Source organism: Strigops habroptila, chromosome 4 (genome assembly GCF_004027225.2).
Source record: "Strigops habroptila isolate Jane chromosome 4, bStrHab1.2.pri, whole genome shotgun sequence".
In the NCBI taxonomy this organism is placed as follows: domain Eukaryota; kingdom Metazoa; phylum Chordata; class Aves; order Psittaciformes; family Psittacidae; genus Strigops; species Strigops habroptila.
In genome coordinates this window covers 17893117-17911299 of record NC_046358.1, presented here as the reverse complement: position 1 = coordinate 17911299, position 18183 = coordinate 17893117, and the positions used below count along the sequence as shown (strand labels likewise).

General features: G+C 45.6%; 1 protein-coding gene across 1 annotated transcript in view; it reads right to left on the bottom strand.

Moving 5' to 3' along the window:
• PRKCH (protein kinase C eta) overlaps window positions 1–18183 on the bottom strand; it is a 116256-nt gene that overhangs the window by 42711 nt on the left and 55362 nt on the right. The window contains exons 8-10 of the mRNA XM_030484664.1: window positions 17744–17887; window positions 16838–17011; window positions 2809–2963 (exon numbers count right to left, since the gene is read on the bottom strand). Of these exons, the coding sequence (XP_030340524.1) occupies window positions 2809–2963; window positions 16838–17011; window positions 17744–17887 (473 nt within the window). The remainder of the gene's footprint in view (window positions 1–2808; window positions 2964–16837; window positions 17012–17743; window positions 17888–18183) is intronic.

Here is an 18183-nt window from a genome sequence, read left to right as displayed (position 1 = left end):
CGAAAACCATCCTATAAGAGCATCAATCCAGCAGTAAGCCTGGTTTTAATTTTAAAAAGTTGCATACAAGCAAAATACACCATCTGCCTCAGGAACCCCATTTCACAGACTCACAGTAGCAACTGCAGGAATACTGCACCATGGCTATTTCAAATTGCGTATGTGTGGCTAGAAAAGGAATCAACAAACATCCGATTTTAGCTGTTACCAGCATTGCCACCCCAGGGCAAAGTGACACATTTCAGCTACTTTTCGATGAATTATCAGTGCTGGCTCTCAAGCCTCTCTGATATTTCAAAGGAGAGAAGACACAGCTTTTGGCAGCACCTGCAGCAAAAGCAACTCAACCTCAACTTACGGGGAGAACGCTCATTTGTGTTGGTAAATGCAGACTCTCTCCTGAACTGCTTAATCTTGAAGGGGGCAAGGAAAAATACAGTATTATTATGTTTAAGTTTAGTGCAGAGGAAAAACAAACGACCCAGGGTATTCTAGGCCAGCATCATTCTTACTTCATTGACCCTGGGAATCCAGAAAGAAGAGGCACATTGAATAGCTTGTGGCAAAACACTTTTCAAGGTCAAGCTTTTTTTGGTGTCTCTTCCCCCTTCTCCCAGCTTCCTAAGCAAGCACCCACATTCTGATCACAAAATCTCCAAACTCTCTTACACAAGTGCAGTGATTCCCTTCTGAGTAACTCCTTCCATCCTGCAGACTCCGTTCTGGAGCCCGGTGTTCGTGACCCGGCAGAAGCAACCTCAGTTCAGTACAGCCGCAGCCGGCAGCTCTCTCCTCTTACATCTCCCAGAATGGAGTCACCCCGACTAATTTTAAAAACCCAAGTCATCCCCCTGCAAATCTGCCCCTTGCAGCTGAAGCTGCCTGACTCCATAGCTCAACCAGCTTCTTAACAAGATCAAAGCCCGTGCAGTTGTTCAAGCAGCTTTTCAATTACTCCTCCTGTTTCTATCATGAATTACAGCAGCACTTGAAGAGTGCGAAAACCCAGAGGGATCGATTACTCCTGCTCTGTGACAGGCAGCAGGCTGGGGGGCACAGGACAAGCTGTAAGCACAGTGGCATTACATTATGCACAGACACAGTTTTGCTGCTGAATGATTGACAATAACTACTGGATGTCACTATTTTAAGTATAATGTCATTTGCATAATTATCTGGCAGGGTCTCTCTTCGGTGGCTGGCATTATTCACAAGGGAGGAATTAGACCAAAATCCAGCTGTAGAGTAAGTAGATTTGCTATTTTATGCAGACAATCACCGTGCTTTGCCAGCTCAATACATATGGTATGTATCACTAGTAATTTTCATACTCTCAAGACCCAGAGAACACTAAAATGACACTCCTTCTCTATTTCACTGTGTCACATACATCGTATGATTTCATACTTGAAAATGATTTCATATTCTATGTCCTCACCTGACCATCTGTTTCTCAGTGGAGCTCAAGCTAGGAAAAGAAACAGAAGTTGCTTTTACTTGATTTAGCCTATCGTCTCACCATCAGATAGGAAAGTGTCCTCTGCACAACCCCCCACCCTTTGGCCACTTCAGCCCTCAGCTATTCCGGTTTTAGTTTGTTTGTTCAAACCTGGGTTTATCTGACACAGAAGGATGCACTACTAAATGCAGGACTGCATTGCCGAGGTCAAACTATGCAAAGCCCCAAACCAAATGGCATTTGGCTCAACCCGCAGTCTGAAATGGTACTAACAGAGCCTGGCTGGGATTGGAACTGGTCCCATCCTGGACCTCGTTGTGGGTCTCAGCTGTACAACCGTAACCAAGCAGCAAAAATCGAGAGTTGGCATTATCGTTTGCAGTGCCGGCATGCCACACGTGGGACTGAGCAGGGCTACAGCAGACCATACAAAAATATGCATGTTTTGCTGCTGGAACCCAGGTAACAGTAGTCCAAAGAAAACAACTAGCTGTTCCTCTTTCCAGTGGTCTGAGCAAGAGGATGCCAGAAGTGTTCTGCAAAGCATGTCAGAAAGAAGCTTTTCTGTACAACCAGACTGCCGCAGCGTTGACATCTCCCTGCTCTAGCTGTCTTGTTTCAACCCAGAAGAAGTCTTGCTCTGCCCCCTGGCCTATATGGAAGGATGCTGGTCAAATGGTCATCTTCACCAAGTGAGGCCTCTGCAAAACAGACTGGCTGTCTGATCCACACTGGCTGGTCTATGCCTTGATGCTTGAGCTCACAGGGGAGGACTTTGGCAGTACAGAACGGAAAAAATACAACCAAACTGTCCTCCAGAGTACAGAATAATGACAAATAAAAAGAGCTGCATATAGGAAGTAGCTTCCTGAGAACAGCCTTGAGGCCTGGGAACAGAGGCTGACGCAGGGCGGCAATGATGCTTCGATCCAGTTGCAAACACAAAGATGCCAGACACGGACAGGAAGGAAAAATTCCTGCTGTAGGATCATGGCAGGAATTAAAAGACTTTTAGTGGCTGAGCTGCGTGGCACTGGATAGGCATGTCAAATAGATAGGGTTTAAACATAGGCCTATAGCTAATGCAGGGAAACAAAAAGGCTTCGGTATAATCAGCACGTATTAGCCTTTAAATAATACAGTGGAAAAAGCAACAGCTCCTTGCATTTATCTCCAAAAAGCTGGTGCACCTTCAACAATGTGCAGGGGAAAGTGGAGGTACTGTTATCCCAGCTGACAACTTGTTCCTAGTGGGCAGCAAGTGACAGTTATTTATTCATGTAGAAAACTCAGGCTATCATCTCAGCCATGGTGTTCAGATAAAGAGAATGAATGAATGCAGGGCTCACCGATAAATGATGCCTCTTTCATGGAGAAACATAAGGGCTGAAATAATTTCTGCAGCATAGAACCGGGCCCGATCTTCATCGAAGCGACGCGACTTCTGAATATGGAACATCAAGTCCCCGCCATTTACGAACTCCATCACAAAGAACAGGCGATCCTTCACACACGCAAACACAACAGATATGAACAGCATTAATCATATCCTCTGTCAGGCTTAGAAAGTTCTAAGTAAAACTATTATCTACCAAACAAAAACAGATTAAACACCCATGAGACACTGGGGAAAAAGAACAAATGCCAACTTTTTCAGGAAAGACTAAGTCAATACCAGGAAGAGCTGTTAGTGCCTCCTTACCCTGCACTCCTCCAAGAAATGTTGCCACTGTCCTGAAATGAATTCTTGTTCACATGGGGATTGGGCATATCAGTAGGTGTGTGCTCATCACTAACCAGCTCCCATTGGGTTTCCCAAACTGTCCTTAGCCTGAATCAGCAGAGAGTGATACCTTTTCAACAGCACTCTCCGAGCTGAGCAGGCACAAGAGAAATGTGTAAAAGGTCACTCGCTCTGTAATAAACACCTCAGATTTCTGGGGAAAATACACTCCATAGTGAAATGTGCATAATAAGACTGCTCTCCGACTGCAGCTTTGCCACAACAGCACATGATGACATTGTCTGGAGGGTATCCTAACACCATTTCTGGGGAATACACATTGTTTTCCAGAAGGGGATTTCCTGCCATACGCTTCCCTGGCAGCTGCTTGATGGACCCTCCAATTTCAGCTTTCCTCTGATTAACCTGCAGAGACCTCTGGGCGATGAAGGAACTGGTAAGGACAAAGTATAAACCAATTTTTCATCTGGGCAGAAAAGCAACCTGTTTGATAAAGTTCAGTTCACTAACCACAGCTGCTGGTCTCTGAGGTTTCTGGTTTGGCTTTGTTCTGGCTTTTGCAAAAGTCTACAGACAGCTCAACAGTCTGGGTACAGGTTTAGTGCACGCAAAGGGGTGCTCACTTATTTGCCAGAGAAAGGGCACGCAATGATTTGACACAAAACTAAACCCTGGAATTGTTGCAGTCTGGTTCAGAAATTTTCCCTAGTAATTGTTTCAGTATATTTGATATTGATTGTTTCAGTTTTACTCAGAGTATCAGGAACAAGCAGACTGGAAAACTGGCATACAACTCAGTTGAGACCAGTCAGCCTGTTAATGGCGTTATTTGGCCTTCTTTCCCCACAAGCCCCTTCCCAGGTCTGATGTTAATCATCTACAAGCTAGTTTTAAACCCTCTCTAAGTTTAAGAGGATAAGCATTGTTATGCTCCACTTTCTGGCAGTGAGCCAGCTTGAAATGACTACTGGTATTAACGTCTTGAGATGCACACAGCAGAAGAAAAGCCACCAGGAATCCTTTCATTCCTCTCTGGATATGAGCAGGAAAGCAAATGGCTCATGACAGATGAGAACAGCTTGCTTCTCGTCACCATCCTGGGCTCTGCTCAAGAGCTCCTTCTGGGCTCCTTCCAGAAGCTAAGATGGATGTGTTCCCAGCCATCTTACAATACTACTGTGTGGAGCACCAAGGCCACGTGTTAAGTGTTATCTCCTATCCATATGAACAACAATACTTCATTATTTCACTCTGCCTTTATTATAGGGCTGCTGAAGGACATTCAAGCTGGCTTGTCTACGGCACCAGTCTAAGACAGTAACACAAATTCTGCAAACCAGCAAACCTTGGCTCCTGAGCCCACACCAGATCTCTAATGCCACATCTTTGCTGCATTAGTTAAACTGAGCCTGGCTATGCTGTGCCTACCTGTTCAGCAACCCTTCCTCCAGCTGCAGCGCAGTTATCACCTCTGCCTTGCCAGTCAGGCCAGCTTTTACATCTCCTTGTTATTCCTCCCGCCTCCTTCCTTGCTGATCTCTCCACGACACGTGTTAGCCCAGCTTGTCCAGGCATCTCTTCAAGCCCGTACTTAAAAAAGAAATCCCTTTTGCCAGATCTCCAACAGGAAGGAATTTACCAGCAACCCAACGAGGGGGGTGGGTGTGTGTATTTATGTAAGTAATATATATATGCTTGTATAAACATGCATACAGTTAGGTGAACGTGCATGTATCTTCTACTCTTTCCTTAAAGGTGAGCTTCAGGAAAACAAAGTTAACTCTTCCTAGCACAAAACTGCTTCTCCAGTGTAAACAAAATCTCCATCTTCTGGATGTACTCATCTCTACTATGATGCTTAAAAGAAGATACTACTTCTTTCTCAAATGCTCCAGTGAGCGCTGAAACAGCCAGGCTTAACATTCACATCACTGCTGTCACAGCATTAGCAGCTTTTTGTTACAAACAGCTCTTACTTCAGACTAACTGTAAACCTGAGCTGGTATAGAATCACAGAATGGTTTGGGTTGGAATGGACCTTAAAGCTCATAATAACGCCTCACCTCCACCCATGGTCTCACTTCACAGGTCAAGTATAAATACAGAACTTTGGCATATATATACGCACACACACACATATATATATTTAATTATTTATTTAAGAGGTCCAGCTAATTGTGTGTCCAGTCTTCTAACACTTAGAAATCCTGTGCGGTGTCTGAAGAAAAAAACAGGATAGGTATTGTAACTTATTTACAATACAGCATTTGTGCACTGGCCTGCTACAGGCCTGGCAACAAGTATTAGGAAAATCAGCACTAACAACCACCCTTTGGGGAACAGCATCTAAGAGCCAGGCAGACTTCCATTTTCACCCTTAAGCAAGACCATTAGCTTGCCAAACTGCAAAGACCAACCGCTCTCCCAGGAATCGCTGAGAAATAAAATAAACAAGGCTATTTTGGGGGGAGGGGGGGAGGAGGAAGGCAATTTGTAGCAGGCAGATTAAGAGTGAATAAATAGATTAAGAAGGCACCAGCAAAGGAAATATTAAAACAACAGATAGGTCAGATAACTTTAAATCAGGTCAAATTTTCAAGTATGCACCTCCTTTCTTAGGGACTACCAGAGGGAATTAGGAGGAGTTGAAAGCTGGAGTGTTTTCTGACAGGGCTTAATGCTGAAATCCTCGGATTTCTATTCATACAATCATAGAATCAACTAGGTTGGAAAAGACCTTGAAGATCATCAACCTTGAAGTCCAACCATTACCCCAGGACTGCCAAGACCACCACTAAACCATGTCACTGAGGGCCTCATCTACCCAGTTTTTGAACACTTCCAGGGACGGTGATTCCACCATGGCCCTGGGCAGCCTGCTCCAATGCCTGATCACCCTCTCTGTGAAGAAATTGTTCCTATTTTTCTATTTTGCATTGCTCAGAAGTCTTCCCTGATCTGCTATCTCTGCTTGACGTCGGCAAGAGTAAGAAAAGAGCATTTGAGTCAACAGGAAACAGTGACGTGAAAGCCTTTGCAGCGGTGGCAGCCACATGAGGAAATCACATTGCACCATTTCTGGGCTGGGATTGAGATAAATAAGTCGCAGAGCAATGGTTACCGTAAATTAAAGAAACACTTGGAGGAAACAAATAAAGTCCATGGGATCAGGTGGGGTTATTTCAAGGCTGGCCTATGGCTAGAGATTAGCCTTGCCAATTTCAGTGCAAGAGAACTGTTTGGGGGCTTTGGGGGGTTTTTTGGGTTTGTTTTTTTTTTTTTAATTTATTTGTTTAAATTTTAATTTGCCATTCCTATTTATTTGTCTATTAGCAGGGCAGGGGCTGTTGGAATCACATACTACATCCTAAGGACAGTGTTTGATAGCAATGACACATACCTGCTTCATTTGCTTGTTGTTTTAGTGGGGTTTTGGTGGGGCTTGAAGAGAGCCCCCGAGTGCAAAAGCCATTGGCTGGGACAATCCACATACTGGTTACTGCCCCTTGCAAACACAAACACTCATTGAAATCCAACTCCAACACCACTTTAGCCCTTTGTCCTCACCAGCTCTACAAGCAAGCTGTTTTGAACCCTCATACCTCTCCTCTTCATCATCATAGGAGGAAAAAAAAAAATTAAAAAAAATCCAGATTTTATTAAAAGAGCATCCTTTCCCTCTGCATGCCCAAAAAATTCAGTGTGATGGGTGACTTCCACCTCCTTCGAGTTAAAAGTCTAGCTGATGTCTATATACAACCTACACAAGACCAAAGACCTCTGAAGAAAGCTAGGGTGAGAGCCTTACCTTTGACCACAGGCTTTCATGATAAGTAAATGGGACAGAGCAGCACCATTGCCCCCTTCAGGAAACATGGAGGGGGGAGATGGGAAAGAAATGTTTCTTATATGCAGGCTGTAAAAGCAAAGCTGCCTTCCCTATCTGCCCTACAAGAGCTGTTGTGCCAAGGGCAGCATGGACCAGAAGGGACTTCTGTCAAGAAAGTCATCAGCAGATGTTCAGGAGACCCACTGGAAAACACCAATGGGTGTCTGCTCTCCAGCCTCCAGAGCCACCAGGAATAGGCTTGGACAAGCTCTGCACACCGCTGTCACAGCAGAGCTCTCTCAGACACTGCTTCTGCCCACACTGATTTCTCTGCAGGACAAGGGGCTGAGCTGACCCACCAAGGACACATCCCAGCAGTAATTCCACCAAAGCATCTTCTTCAGCTGACAGCTACCGTATAAGGCAGCATCTGGAGGATACAGAGACCTGGTTAAATGCGCTTCAGAGCAATGATCCAATTTTTCACCCCTAAAAAAAATGAATTAATCAGAATTCCTGGCTCAGGAATTCTGCTAAGTTTGCATTTCATCTTTTTGGAAAGAATTCATGCACATGACTCCTTAGAAAATCAGCTTTGGGCTCAATCTGAGTTCCCAGAAGCCAAAGGATTTTCCCAAGAAAACAGCAGTTTCTCACTGTTTTGGCAGTTCATGCTTTGCAGAGCAGAAGGCAGGCTTTCAAAATTATCTCCATACAGAGACAGCTGTGTCACTGCTTCCCAGCAAAAGTTTATTGTTTCCAAAAAAAGAGTAGCAGGGCTTAGGGAGCTTGCAAGCAAATTATTACAAGATAATTACAAGAGCTGGCAGGCTCCCTCAGCACTCCCAACGTTCCTGTTCTCTCTTTGTGGTCCACAACCCCCACACAAAGCAATCTGCCTTAGGTCTTGCTGGGAGCGTGCAAATAAAGTGTGCTGTCTCTGTACCAGGCTTCAGAAAGCCACATGTCCAACTCCCCAAGCAGTGCAAGTGGCCATGCATATCTGGGTCAAGGCACTGCAAAGCACAGGACCCAGACGAGGAATAATAAACAGGTTTGTTTCTCAATGTTTATCTTCATAGGTGTAACAGAACCAAGAACCACACTTGGGCGCTACTCTGCATTGAAATGCCTTCCCTCCATACCCAGCCCTTCGACCAAGGATGCACCACATCCTTGTGAGCTGAGTACTGTTCCTACCTAGGAAGTTTACAGGAGGGCAGGCTGTTCAGGGGAGTTATGCATGGCAGTGTTTCAAAACCAGAGAGGACTGCGGGTGTCATAAGAACGGGCTCACTAAAAGCAATGTGTGTGTGCAAGCAGCTGAAGCAAGATGTGACGAGCTCAGCCCCAATTTCCAGACAGTGTCAAAGCCACGCTCACCTGACTGCGATGGAGCAAGACACTGACTTATGCTAGGTGAAGACTTGATCCTTTGATTTCAAATCAGAATAACTACATCAAGGAGAGGAGAAGCAGCACCTCCATGCCATGCTTGCTCATCTGGAATTACGTGCATGCATTTAGTGGCGCTTCCCAAACACACCGTGGATGATGACTGCCATGGTACCTGCTGCTACTCTGCTTGTGAGACTTCCCAGACGAACAAGGCGGCGGCAGAAAGGCGTCAGGTTTTACGGCCATCTGCCAGCTGGTTTTTGGTGCTCTGGCAGCCGTTTTACCTCTCTGCTTCAGTGGCTGCAGAAGTGCACACCAGCCTCAGGAACCACTTCTGACTAGGAGACATCAAGCTACACAAGGGAGCATGCCATGGACGGCACATACAGCCCTGGGGCTATCAAGATGGGGAGATCACTATGTGGCACATATGAAAGACTGAGAAAGGGAAGGTTTCTTTCTTCTGATGGTTTTGGGGTGGTTTGGGTTGTTTGGTTTGGTTTTGTTTTTTTTTTTAAGCTAGAAGCGGGTGCAGTGAAATTAAGCACTCAGAACATAGATAAGGTGCATGTGGCATCTGCTCCAGGCTGGGCCGCTGGTGAGCATGCTTCTGAAGAACTGCAGGTCACTTTCCCACACCAGGTTCAGTTTTAGTTCCTTTAACAAAGCCACTGGCATCACTGTCACAACTCCTGGAACAGGACAGTTATCACCAGTTATCACTTACAACCGCACTCTGCTATCTGGCACTGCTGATAGTGGGCACAATGCAGGTTCTCCTGTGCGGCAGTCAGGCACATAAACATTGCCTACAGAATAACAAATTGGCTCTTCCCATTTGCATAAATAAACTCTGTGGGGTCCCTCGGGGTAAAGGCTGCCTTCTGCATGCATGTGTGCATGGCACGGCACAGCATGAAACCTGAGCTCATTCCAGAAGAGCTGAACAATGACAACCACAATGCAGGGCAAGCTGATGGGAGTTAGTGTTCCCACCTGCCCCAGAAAAGAATAAATAGATTAAAAAAATCACAAATCTAACTACACCCTCCAAATTTCTGCCCGTTTTCTGAAATGTGAGGCTGAAATTTCAAGCTTATAGACTGGAGAGATTTTGTAACACACAAATTCATTCAGTCATTTCTCTGGAACAACGCAGACTTTGGGATACACAAATGAACCATATGTACATCCTTCCTCTTTATCCCCTCCCCTTAAGATGGTCTAATTCATACCACCATTACATGATTAGTTCATCTTGTCAGTAGAAACTTTTACTCAACACATATGCAAAAGGATGCCTTTTATCTCTCTTGTTCATCTGCATTTGATCTATTAGAAACAAACCAAAACTCACAACTAGAAAAAACACTAAAATCATCTCAGACACTAGGTCAACCAATTAAATCCCATACCAAAAAAAGCCTGTATAATCCCAATTAAAAAAGAAAAGCAAGCCAGCTTAGCTACCTTTAAAACAAAACATCAAAAAAAATCAAAGCTAATTGAAAGAATAAATAAAATTAAATCTTTCCCTCCAGACTTTATAAAGTGGCATAGAAAACTACATAAACACTCCTTCCCACCTCACAGATCAAAAAACAAAGGGCTGGCTGAACTTAGAGGGGAATAAATTGAGGAATAAGGAATTAGAATGTAGCAAGATACAGACATCATCTGTTAATCAAAGATTTATAGGACATCTCCACCCCTCAGCTGGCTGCTGGTATCATGGTGTCTCAGAAGAGACCTATATGAGCTCTGTAAAGATCATGCTTGTTTTACTGCCCCTGGTTCAGAAAAAAGCTACTGGAATTGGTGTTTCTGGTTCAGAGTGACCAACCTCAGACAGCTCTGGCCTGTTTTTAAAAATACTGAACTGTGCAATACTTGCTGGCTTCAAACTGTGCTGGGGAATCATAGAATAGTTAGGGTTGGAAAGGACCTTAAGATCCCATAGTTCCAACCCCCCTGTCATGGAGACTATAGAGCTCTACAAGCTCAGCCAAAGGTCTTCAGGAAAATTAAGGGTGCCAAAACACCCAAAGGCCACTTGGAAACTGCTTACTTCGACAGCTTTGTGGATCCATCCTCTCACCCTAAACATCACCTGGGAAGCAATATGGTTTCAAAGAGACTGAAACCTAAAGCACTGCTGGGTCGCACCTCAATTACTGCTCTGAGCTTTGACTGCCCTTTCTTTTGGTTCTCTCCTCCTCCTCTATACAAGCTCACTCAGGCTGCTTGTGGGTTGCTTCCATTTTGATCTGTTTTTATACTGCAACTTCCTTGATTTTAGGTCAAAGACAAATATTAGTTTCACATGCTGTGGCTAGCCATTGGCAACAGCATCTCCTTCAGCTACCCTTGCAATAAACTTGGGAAGTCTAAGTTAAAATCTCTCCCATAAGCTACTGCAGATGGAGAAAGGCATTTTCTCAGCTTCATAAAGATGCAAGTACCCAGAGTCCCACAACAATCAGGGGTGGGAAAGTTACTCTCAGGAGCTACAACTTGATGATGGCAGCTAACCCTTCGGTTCATGTTTTCACTTCAGCTCGTATCACCTCCATGTGCAGCCTAAGTGTGGACACCCAGCAAAGTTCACAGATCAAATTAGAAATGTCAGTCAGATCTTGTTTCATCTTCCACTCTGCCTACAAAAAAACCCCAACCAAAACTCTGATCGCATTTGTTCCTGCAATGAAGAAACCATCACAAGGTGTTACTGTGCACATCAGAGAAAGCACAGACTGGGCTTTGGAGGCTTCACACATCTGATTTACTGGCAACCTGAGCTGGCATACCAGCAAAGATGTCATGGGTTTTGCTGGATATGAACATTGTAAAACCACAGGAAGACAACTTTTTACCAGGTTGCCTTTATTCAGTGCTAGACAGAATAGGAGCCAGTGAAAGGCAGAAACAAACTGCTTCTCCCATGGTCACAAATCCAGTGTTGAGAGCACCATGGTGCACATATCTGCAGAAGTCACACTGGACAGCAAAGGTGGAGAGAGGAAATTCCCCTGTACTTCCCTGTCCGACAGCCCCCCAAAAACCCTAACTCTCCCCTGCAGAGTCCCAGGTAAAACACAATTCAAGCTCCTTCAAGCCTGATCTCAGAAAGACTCTGAAGCCAGCCTCCAGCAGGGTGCCTTGTGTTTATAGCCAGAAGGCATGCTAGACTTCACCAAGCTTTTTGGAAAATGCCAGGCCTGGAAACAGGATGTCTCCATCAACATCTTCATTTTTGACTGGCAGCAAGAAAACCGAAGTGTGCGCTGGTCTTCCAACACAGTGGCTTCAGGCTGGCAATGGTCTCAATGTTCAAGAACAGAGGAAAAGGTCTCAGTGCTTGCAGAAAAGCATCCAAGGAGTACACTTGGCTGTTGGGTGTATGCACGTATGGAGTCGTGCCTCCCCCGACATGCCAGAGAGGGAAGGCTGGGGGTTTAGTGCCTGGGAGTTGATCAAAGCTGTCCTCTCTGCTCCTAAAGGGCTCCCTCTCCAGCACCTTTCAAAGAGAACATCAAAGAGGCCTCACCGCTTCCTTACCACCCACCAGCATGCTCCTAGGCCTGTGTCAGGACACTTCTTTATGTAACCAAAGCCCTGGGAAGGCTTCCACTGCCTTTCCAGTCTTCCTTACCTCCACTGTGCTAAGCTCAGCCCCAGGGCTGCCCTGCACTCTGCCCATTTGGTGACAATGGAGTAGCTCGTGGACAACTAGGCTGATGCTGAGATCCACTGGAAGGACCATGACTGAGGGACTCCCCTGGACATACAGGGGCACCTAGACCTCTCTTGTGGCATCTGGGGACTAACATGTGGGTGAGCAGCCAGCCAGCAGCCACTGCTCAGTCCCACCACTTTAGCTGGTGGGCCCTCACTTGAAAATTATGCCCCCGTCAAAGGCTCCAGGTTATCTCCAACACTTATAGAAGGTGAAATAAAGGCTCATCTCTCCAAACACCTGGATGATCCATGACATGATGCCCATGCTGACCATGGGAGAACTGCTTGAGTGCACCAAGAACCAGCAGAGACGTGCAGAAACCTTCCCCTTCCACATCAAGAGCATGACATCAGCCTTCGGCTTGTAAAGAGAGCAAAAAGCTGCGTGCCGGACTGCAGGCTGCCCTTGTAAAATGGGACCAGTTCAATTATTATGCTGCCCTGGAGTCCCTGGGCCAGTCCCTATTGGTTTCAATAGCACTCCTGCTAGCTATTATCTCGGAAGGACGCTTGTTATAGAAAAATCACATCCCTCTGCCAAGTTCTCGGGTCTCACTATTTTTGGAACAGCACGGGCAGGCTCTGTGCCTCAGCAACTGTCAGCAGAGCCACTGAAAGCAAATCCATATAACGATCAGGCCAGCAAGGACAGTGCTGGAAACAGCATCGCCTGAGGTCCCCTGGAAGCATGAGAAAAGGGATAAGGGTAATAAACATAAAACCTAGAAGCTATTTGACACTATTTGCATAGGAAGCTCATCTCCCCCAGCCCTTTTCATTCTCATGCATATGAGTGGAGACAAAGGGATTTAAGAGCAAACCACCTGCGCAGGAAGGATGGTTCCTAAACCCCAAAAAGACAGGACCTTCTTACTGCAAACTCCTTTTAATTAAAACATTCCAGGATCTGCATTCCTCAGGATTAAATTACTAACTCAGCTATTTATACATATAGCCTCTTTCACCCGTTCTAGGACAGTATTGTTGAGGTGTTGGATGACAGTGTCAGGTAAACAGAAACAAACTTTTTTTGGCGCTTGTGCCCCCTAATGCAGGATCCACGATTATCCACAGGTCCCAGCACCTGTCAGCAACTCACGGATTACTGGAACAGGAGCATAATCCTCTCTGACACTAAAGGATGATTCTAAGGTCCTAGAAAAAGCAGAGGTAAATGGCTTAGGCAAGGTGGAAAGTTCCCACGGCAAGGCCTTCAACTAAAAAAAAAAAAAAAAATATTATAGATGTGGGGAACAAGGGTCCCCACACTCAGACGCATTTGAGAAAGACTTAAACTGCAAGGGAGCAGCAGGACTCCTTCCTTGCCTTTCACAAGAAAGGAATCTGGAGGTGCAAGTCCAAAACTGCCCAGCCAAGCACTGGGCACGCAGAGCGCCACGTCCAGCCTCTGCCAGCCTGCTGTGCAGCTAATATTTCCTCTTTAGGCTCTGAAAACCGTGACCCATACGAGACAGAGGCAACGCTTGCAGCTCCTACCACCTAGCGGCTGCAATATTTCTCTGTGACACAACAAGGAGGCTGTTTGGAGGGCAGGCAGCCTCAGCTCACCCTGGGCTCTATTTGCAGCCCTTGCTTGCAGGTACCACTTATGCCGCAGCAGAGACGAAATCAGGACCACAGTGAGCACAGAGGCAGCACAAGAGAGCAGAAAACCTTTCTAGAAAACATCAGTGGCTAATGTAAACACAAAAACCCCTCAGCTAGCTCTAAAACAGGTGAGTAAAGTAGCAGCAATATAGATGAACTCCAGTAATGCACTGCTGTTTCTGGTACTTGTGCCAGCGCAGCTAATGCTAGATTACTGGCACTACATGACATAGATGGCACCATGCAGCACAGACATGCCCCAGGCTGTTTAAATTACCCCCTAGGCTGCTTAAGTCAGGGGAAGAGTTTGCTGGTTTGGGTGGAATATTATACAAAAGCCAGAATTCAAATGTCTCTAGATCCAGCCAAACCCTCAATCCCTTTTAGCACCCTGTTCTCAAACCACTGGAGCATTTCGAGCACTTCTGAGGTCCTTCCTTTCCAGGTTCCACAATTTCTCTTGAACTGGGGAAGGAAGGGTGGGAGGGGAGCATAACTGGACACCTCTATTCTACATGCAGCCTCACCAGGGCCAAGCAGAGGGGATAATGACTTCCCCTGAGCTCCTGAAGCAGCCCAGGACATAATTTAACTTATGTGCAATAAGATTCCACTGCTGACTTATACTGAACTTGGCACCGACCATAAGCCTCTGCCAGTTAGTCCCAGCCTGTCTTGACATATCTTAGGGGATGGGGCTCTGGCTTTGCTTTGACAAATGGCAAGAAGCCTCAAAAAGGCTAGTTCTTGAAAATTTCCTAAAGGCAGGCCCAGCAGGTCATTATTTATCCAGGATCTCCACAGCTGACTGGAGTCAATCTTTGGGTTTTTATAACATGAACCGTTAATACCATATTTTCAGAGTTTGGGCTGTGCGATACATGTAATGTGGTTTCCACGTAATTTAAACTGAAACTATGTATTGTTTTGTGTAACCTTGCCCCCAACTCCAAACATAAGTAGCATTTTTAAACATTCAAAACACTGGCCGGCAGCTGTAAGTGATTACTCTTTTTTTTTTTAATTTTTTTATATATATATATATATATATATTATTTTCTGCTAAGTTTGTGTTAATGGAAGGGATAACACCATGCCGTATAAAGAACAAGCAGAAACCTCAAGTACTGTATCAGCCTGGCTAAGCCCTCCTGGAACAACTCTGCCCAATGAATACCCTGCTGTTGCAATCATTTTTCTAATATAACAAAGGGATTTAATTATGCTTTTATAAGCAATTTAAATCTGGTTATTCTGGATTGAAGTGGGTGTCACTGAGTGCAGAACATGGGCAAAAGATGCAAGGAACCACATTAGTCTGAAATCTACTTTTTCTTTTGTAAACACTTCCCCTTCTGGTTTTGTGCATTATTTGAGAGAAGTGGTTTTCTGTTACTGACAATCCAGATAACGAAGCAAACTGAGATTCAAGTAAAAGGGGAACCTGGGAAAGACTGGCAATAGCAGGGTCCTGCTACGACAAGCACCACTCCCTTGGCACCATTTCAGAGACTGACCAGCTCTGCATTCTGGACGGCAAGGGCTGAGGGGTTCTTCCCTCCGCTCCTCTGACAAGCTGGTCCAGAAATTCCTCTTCCAGGCTGCTCTACTGTTTAGCAACCTCCTTTTCATTTCCAGTCTAACTGTATCCATGGCCAGTCTAGACTCATTTAATCTTAGCCAGCATCTTGACAGCTTCGTTCCCCTCCTCAGTGTTCAGCATCCGCAGACATCAATCAGATCCTTTTTTTGCTTTCAATTTGCTAGCCTAAACAGGCTGAGTTCTTCCATTTTTTTCCTCTTTGCAAAAGACTCTGCAATTACTTCATCAGCCCAGCAGACCTTGTCTGCACCCATAGCAGATTGTGTTCATTTTTTGAAGATGATGGACAGAACTAGCACAGTGACCTTAAATCTTCTTTAGGTTCATGGGTAATACTCTAGGTAGCCCAGCAGCACACCTACTATTTTCACATCTACTTTGCAATTCAGTAAGCAAAGCCATAGCAAAGGGCACAGCAACAACTCACAAAACCCACTGCTACCCTACATCTGACTTCAAACAGCACACACCAATACTGGACATCTCCGATATTTATACCAGAACTTCAGGAAAGCCATTAAAATATGGGCTCTTTCTTCACATTATAAAATACAAGAGGAGTTTCCTTGGTTACCAGTGACAACAGTGAGCTTTAAGTTTTGTTTCTGCTATACAGCACAGCTGCTCTGTGAACCGTGTATATAGGAAAAAACCAAACCCAAACCATCTCAAGTTAATTTCTGTTACATGAGTCTATGCAAGGGCTCCACCCTAAATGAGCACAATTCTTAAACTCCACAGCTGGCTGTTGCATCATCCCAGTGAGAAGAGTAAGGAGCAAGAAATGGGTGTGTGGCAGGACCCATTTGTCTGCCCCCCCCGCTTTTTTTTTCCACAGTATTTTTGGTTTATGTAGGAGGAGTGAAGCCATGACCAAAAGGGCAAGTTTCTCCTGCCTCTTCTAGGAGGAAAACAAGCTCTATTACCATTTAGCAATGGACAAAAAGCACCTGGAAAGGAGCCCAGGCAGTTTGGAAGAGGCTTGCTGCAGAAAATGCTTTGGTCCTAATAACAGCTTAGCTCAGGGGCTCCCAAACTTACCTCGCTGGTACACTGCTGCGGCCACTGCCTCCAACACAGCCACTCCTCCTCACCACCCACACCAGCAGTGAGCTCCCACCCACCTGCACACACCACAGGAGGCTCTGAGCTGGACAGGCAGCGCATGTGCAGTCCTCCACTGAGGTATACATACCACAAATGAGATGCTTCCCTGTTATTACCATTTTGTCAGGGAGCTTAGAACAAGCCAGGATTTTGTTTGCCAAATGCCCAGCAGTTGTTAGAGGTGGACTACAGCAGAGTGTCCTGCTCACCCTTGAGCAAAGAAGTTTTCTCCTGGTTCTAAGATGGACATTTATAACAAGCCAGGGACCACATACACAGGAGAGGGCCTCTGTCCTGAACATGCCAGCCAGTGTCAGGAGGAAGGCTGTCCACCACCTGGGCTATACTTACAGGAGTCTGGAAGCAACAGTAGAGCTTGGTGAGGAATGGGTGGTTCCTTGCTAAGGAAAGGATGCGTTTCTCAGTCATGGTGCATTCAACATCGTCATCTTGGAGAATGACGTCCTTCTTCAACACCTTCACTGCATAGAGCTGCCCACTTTCTTTCATCTTGGCAAGCATCACCTAAACCAAAGGGGGGGGTGAATTGCAAGGGCTGAGCCCTCACTTTATGAGCAACACAGTCTCTCACATTTTCTCACACTAGAAAGGTCAGTTATCTCATGACCAGGCTTGTGGATGCAAGTGAGTCAGCCTGCTAGTATGGGCATCAGTGTACAATCAATGACACACATGCTACTGTTTGCAGCAGGCTTCTACGCATAGAAATACCCACACACGTTGCTGCAACGTCTGGTGCAGGGCTAGCTGGTTGAAGCTCATTCACTGTGCCAGGGCAAACCCCCTGAGCAGTGCCATTCACCCCATCTCCCCCCTCAGTTACTAAATTCAAATGCACCATTCCACATCGTCTTTGTGGCAAAGCAGAGAAACCAAACCCCCATCTCACCACATTTGAAAACACTGCCTGTTTCCTTTAAAGGAAAAGTCTTCACATGCTCCAAGAAATGCTGCCCAAACGAGTGCCAACGCACACGCTTGTAACTACTGGTATGGGCCCTGGCATGCATCTGTTCTTTTGGTTGCTTTTTTTTTTTCTTGTGATATCCAATTCTTCACTTTCTGTCAGCTTTCTTTCTCTTCCCTCTTCTCCCTCCTCTCTGTAACCACTTTTGTTGCACAAAGCGTACTTCACTGGACAGCCCCTGTGCCACATTATGAAATAACTTCATCTACCTTGGAGCTTCTTAAATAAGGAATGGGGTTTTCCCCAAAAGAGCCACAAATAACTCTCACCTTTCCAAAACTGCCCTTTCCCAAAACACGAAGGAAGGTTAAGTCTTTGATCCCAAGTTTGCTCGCTGAGGTTTCACTAACGTTGTTGCTGTCTTTCAGGCTGCCTTTTCCCTGATGTCTCAAAGTAGATCTTGAAACCAGTTTCTGTGGAAGAAAGTAAATAAGCATCAGTCTGCACAGAAATTGTACTTCTGTGGTGCTCACATGCAGTTAACCTACCAATCTGGGCATTCAGGACCTGTTCAGATGCACTGTACGGCCACTGGAACAGAAAGCACATTGGTACCACCACCCCACATAGCTGCTATGTGTGACTGGCCAACCTCAGCACTGCGCAGAGCTGTGCTGAGATGTCAACGCTGGTTCCTGACCTGGGAGTTTTTAGTGGTAAACCCACTGCCCAGCAGATCCAAGAGGCAAGTCTGACTCTCTCCACCCTC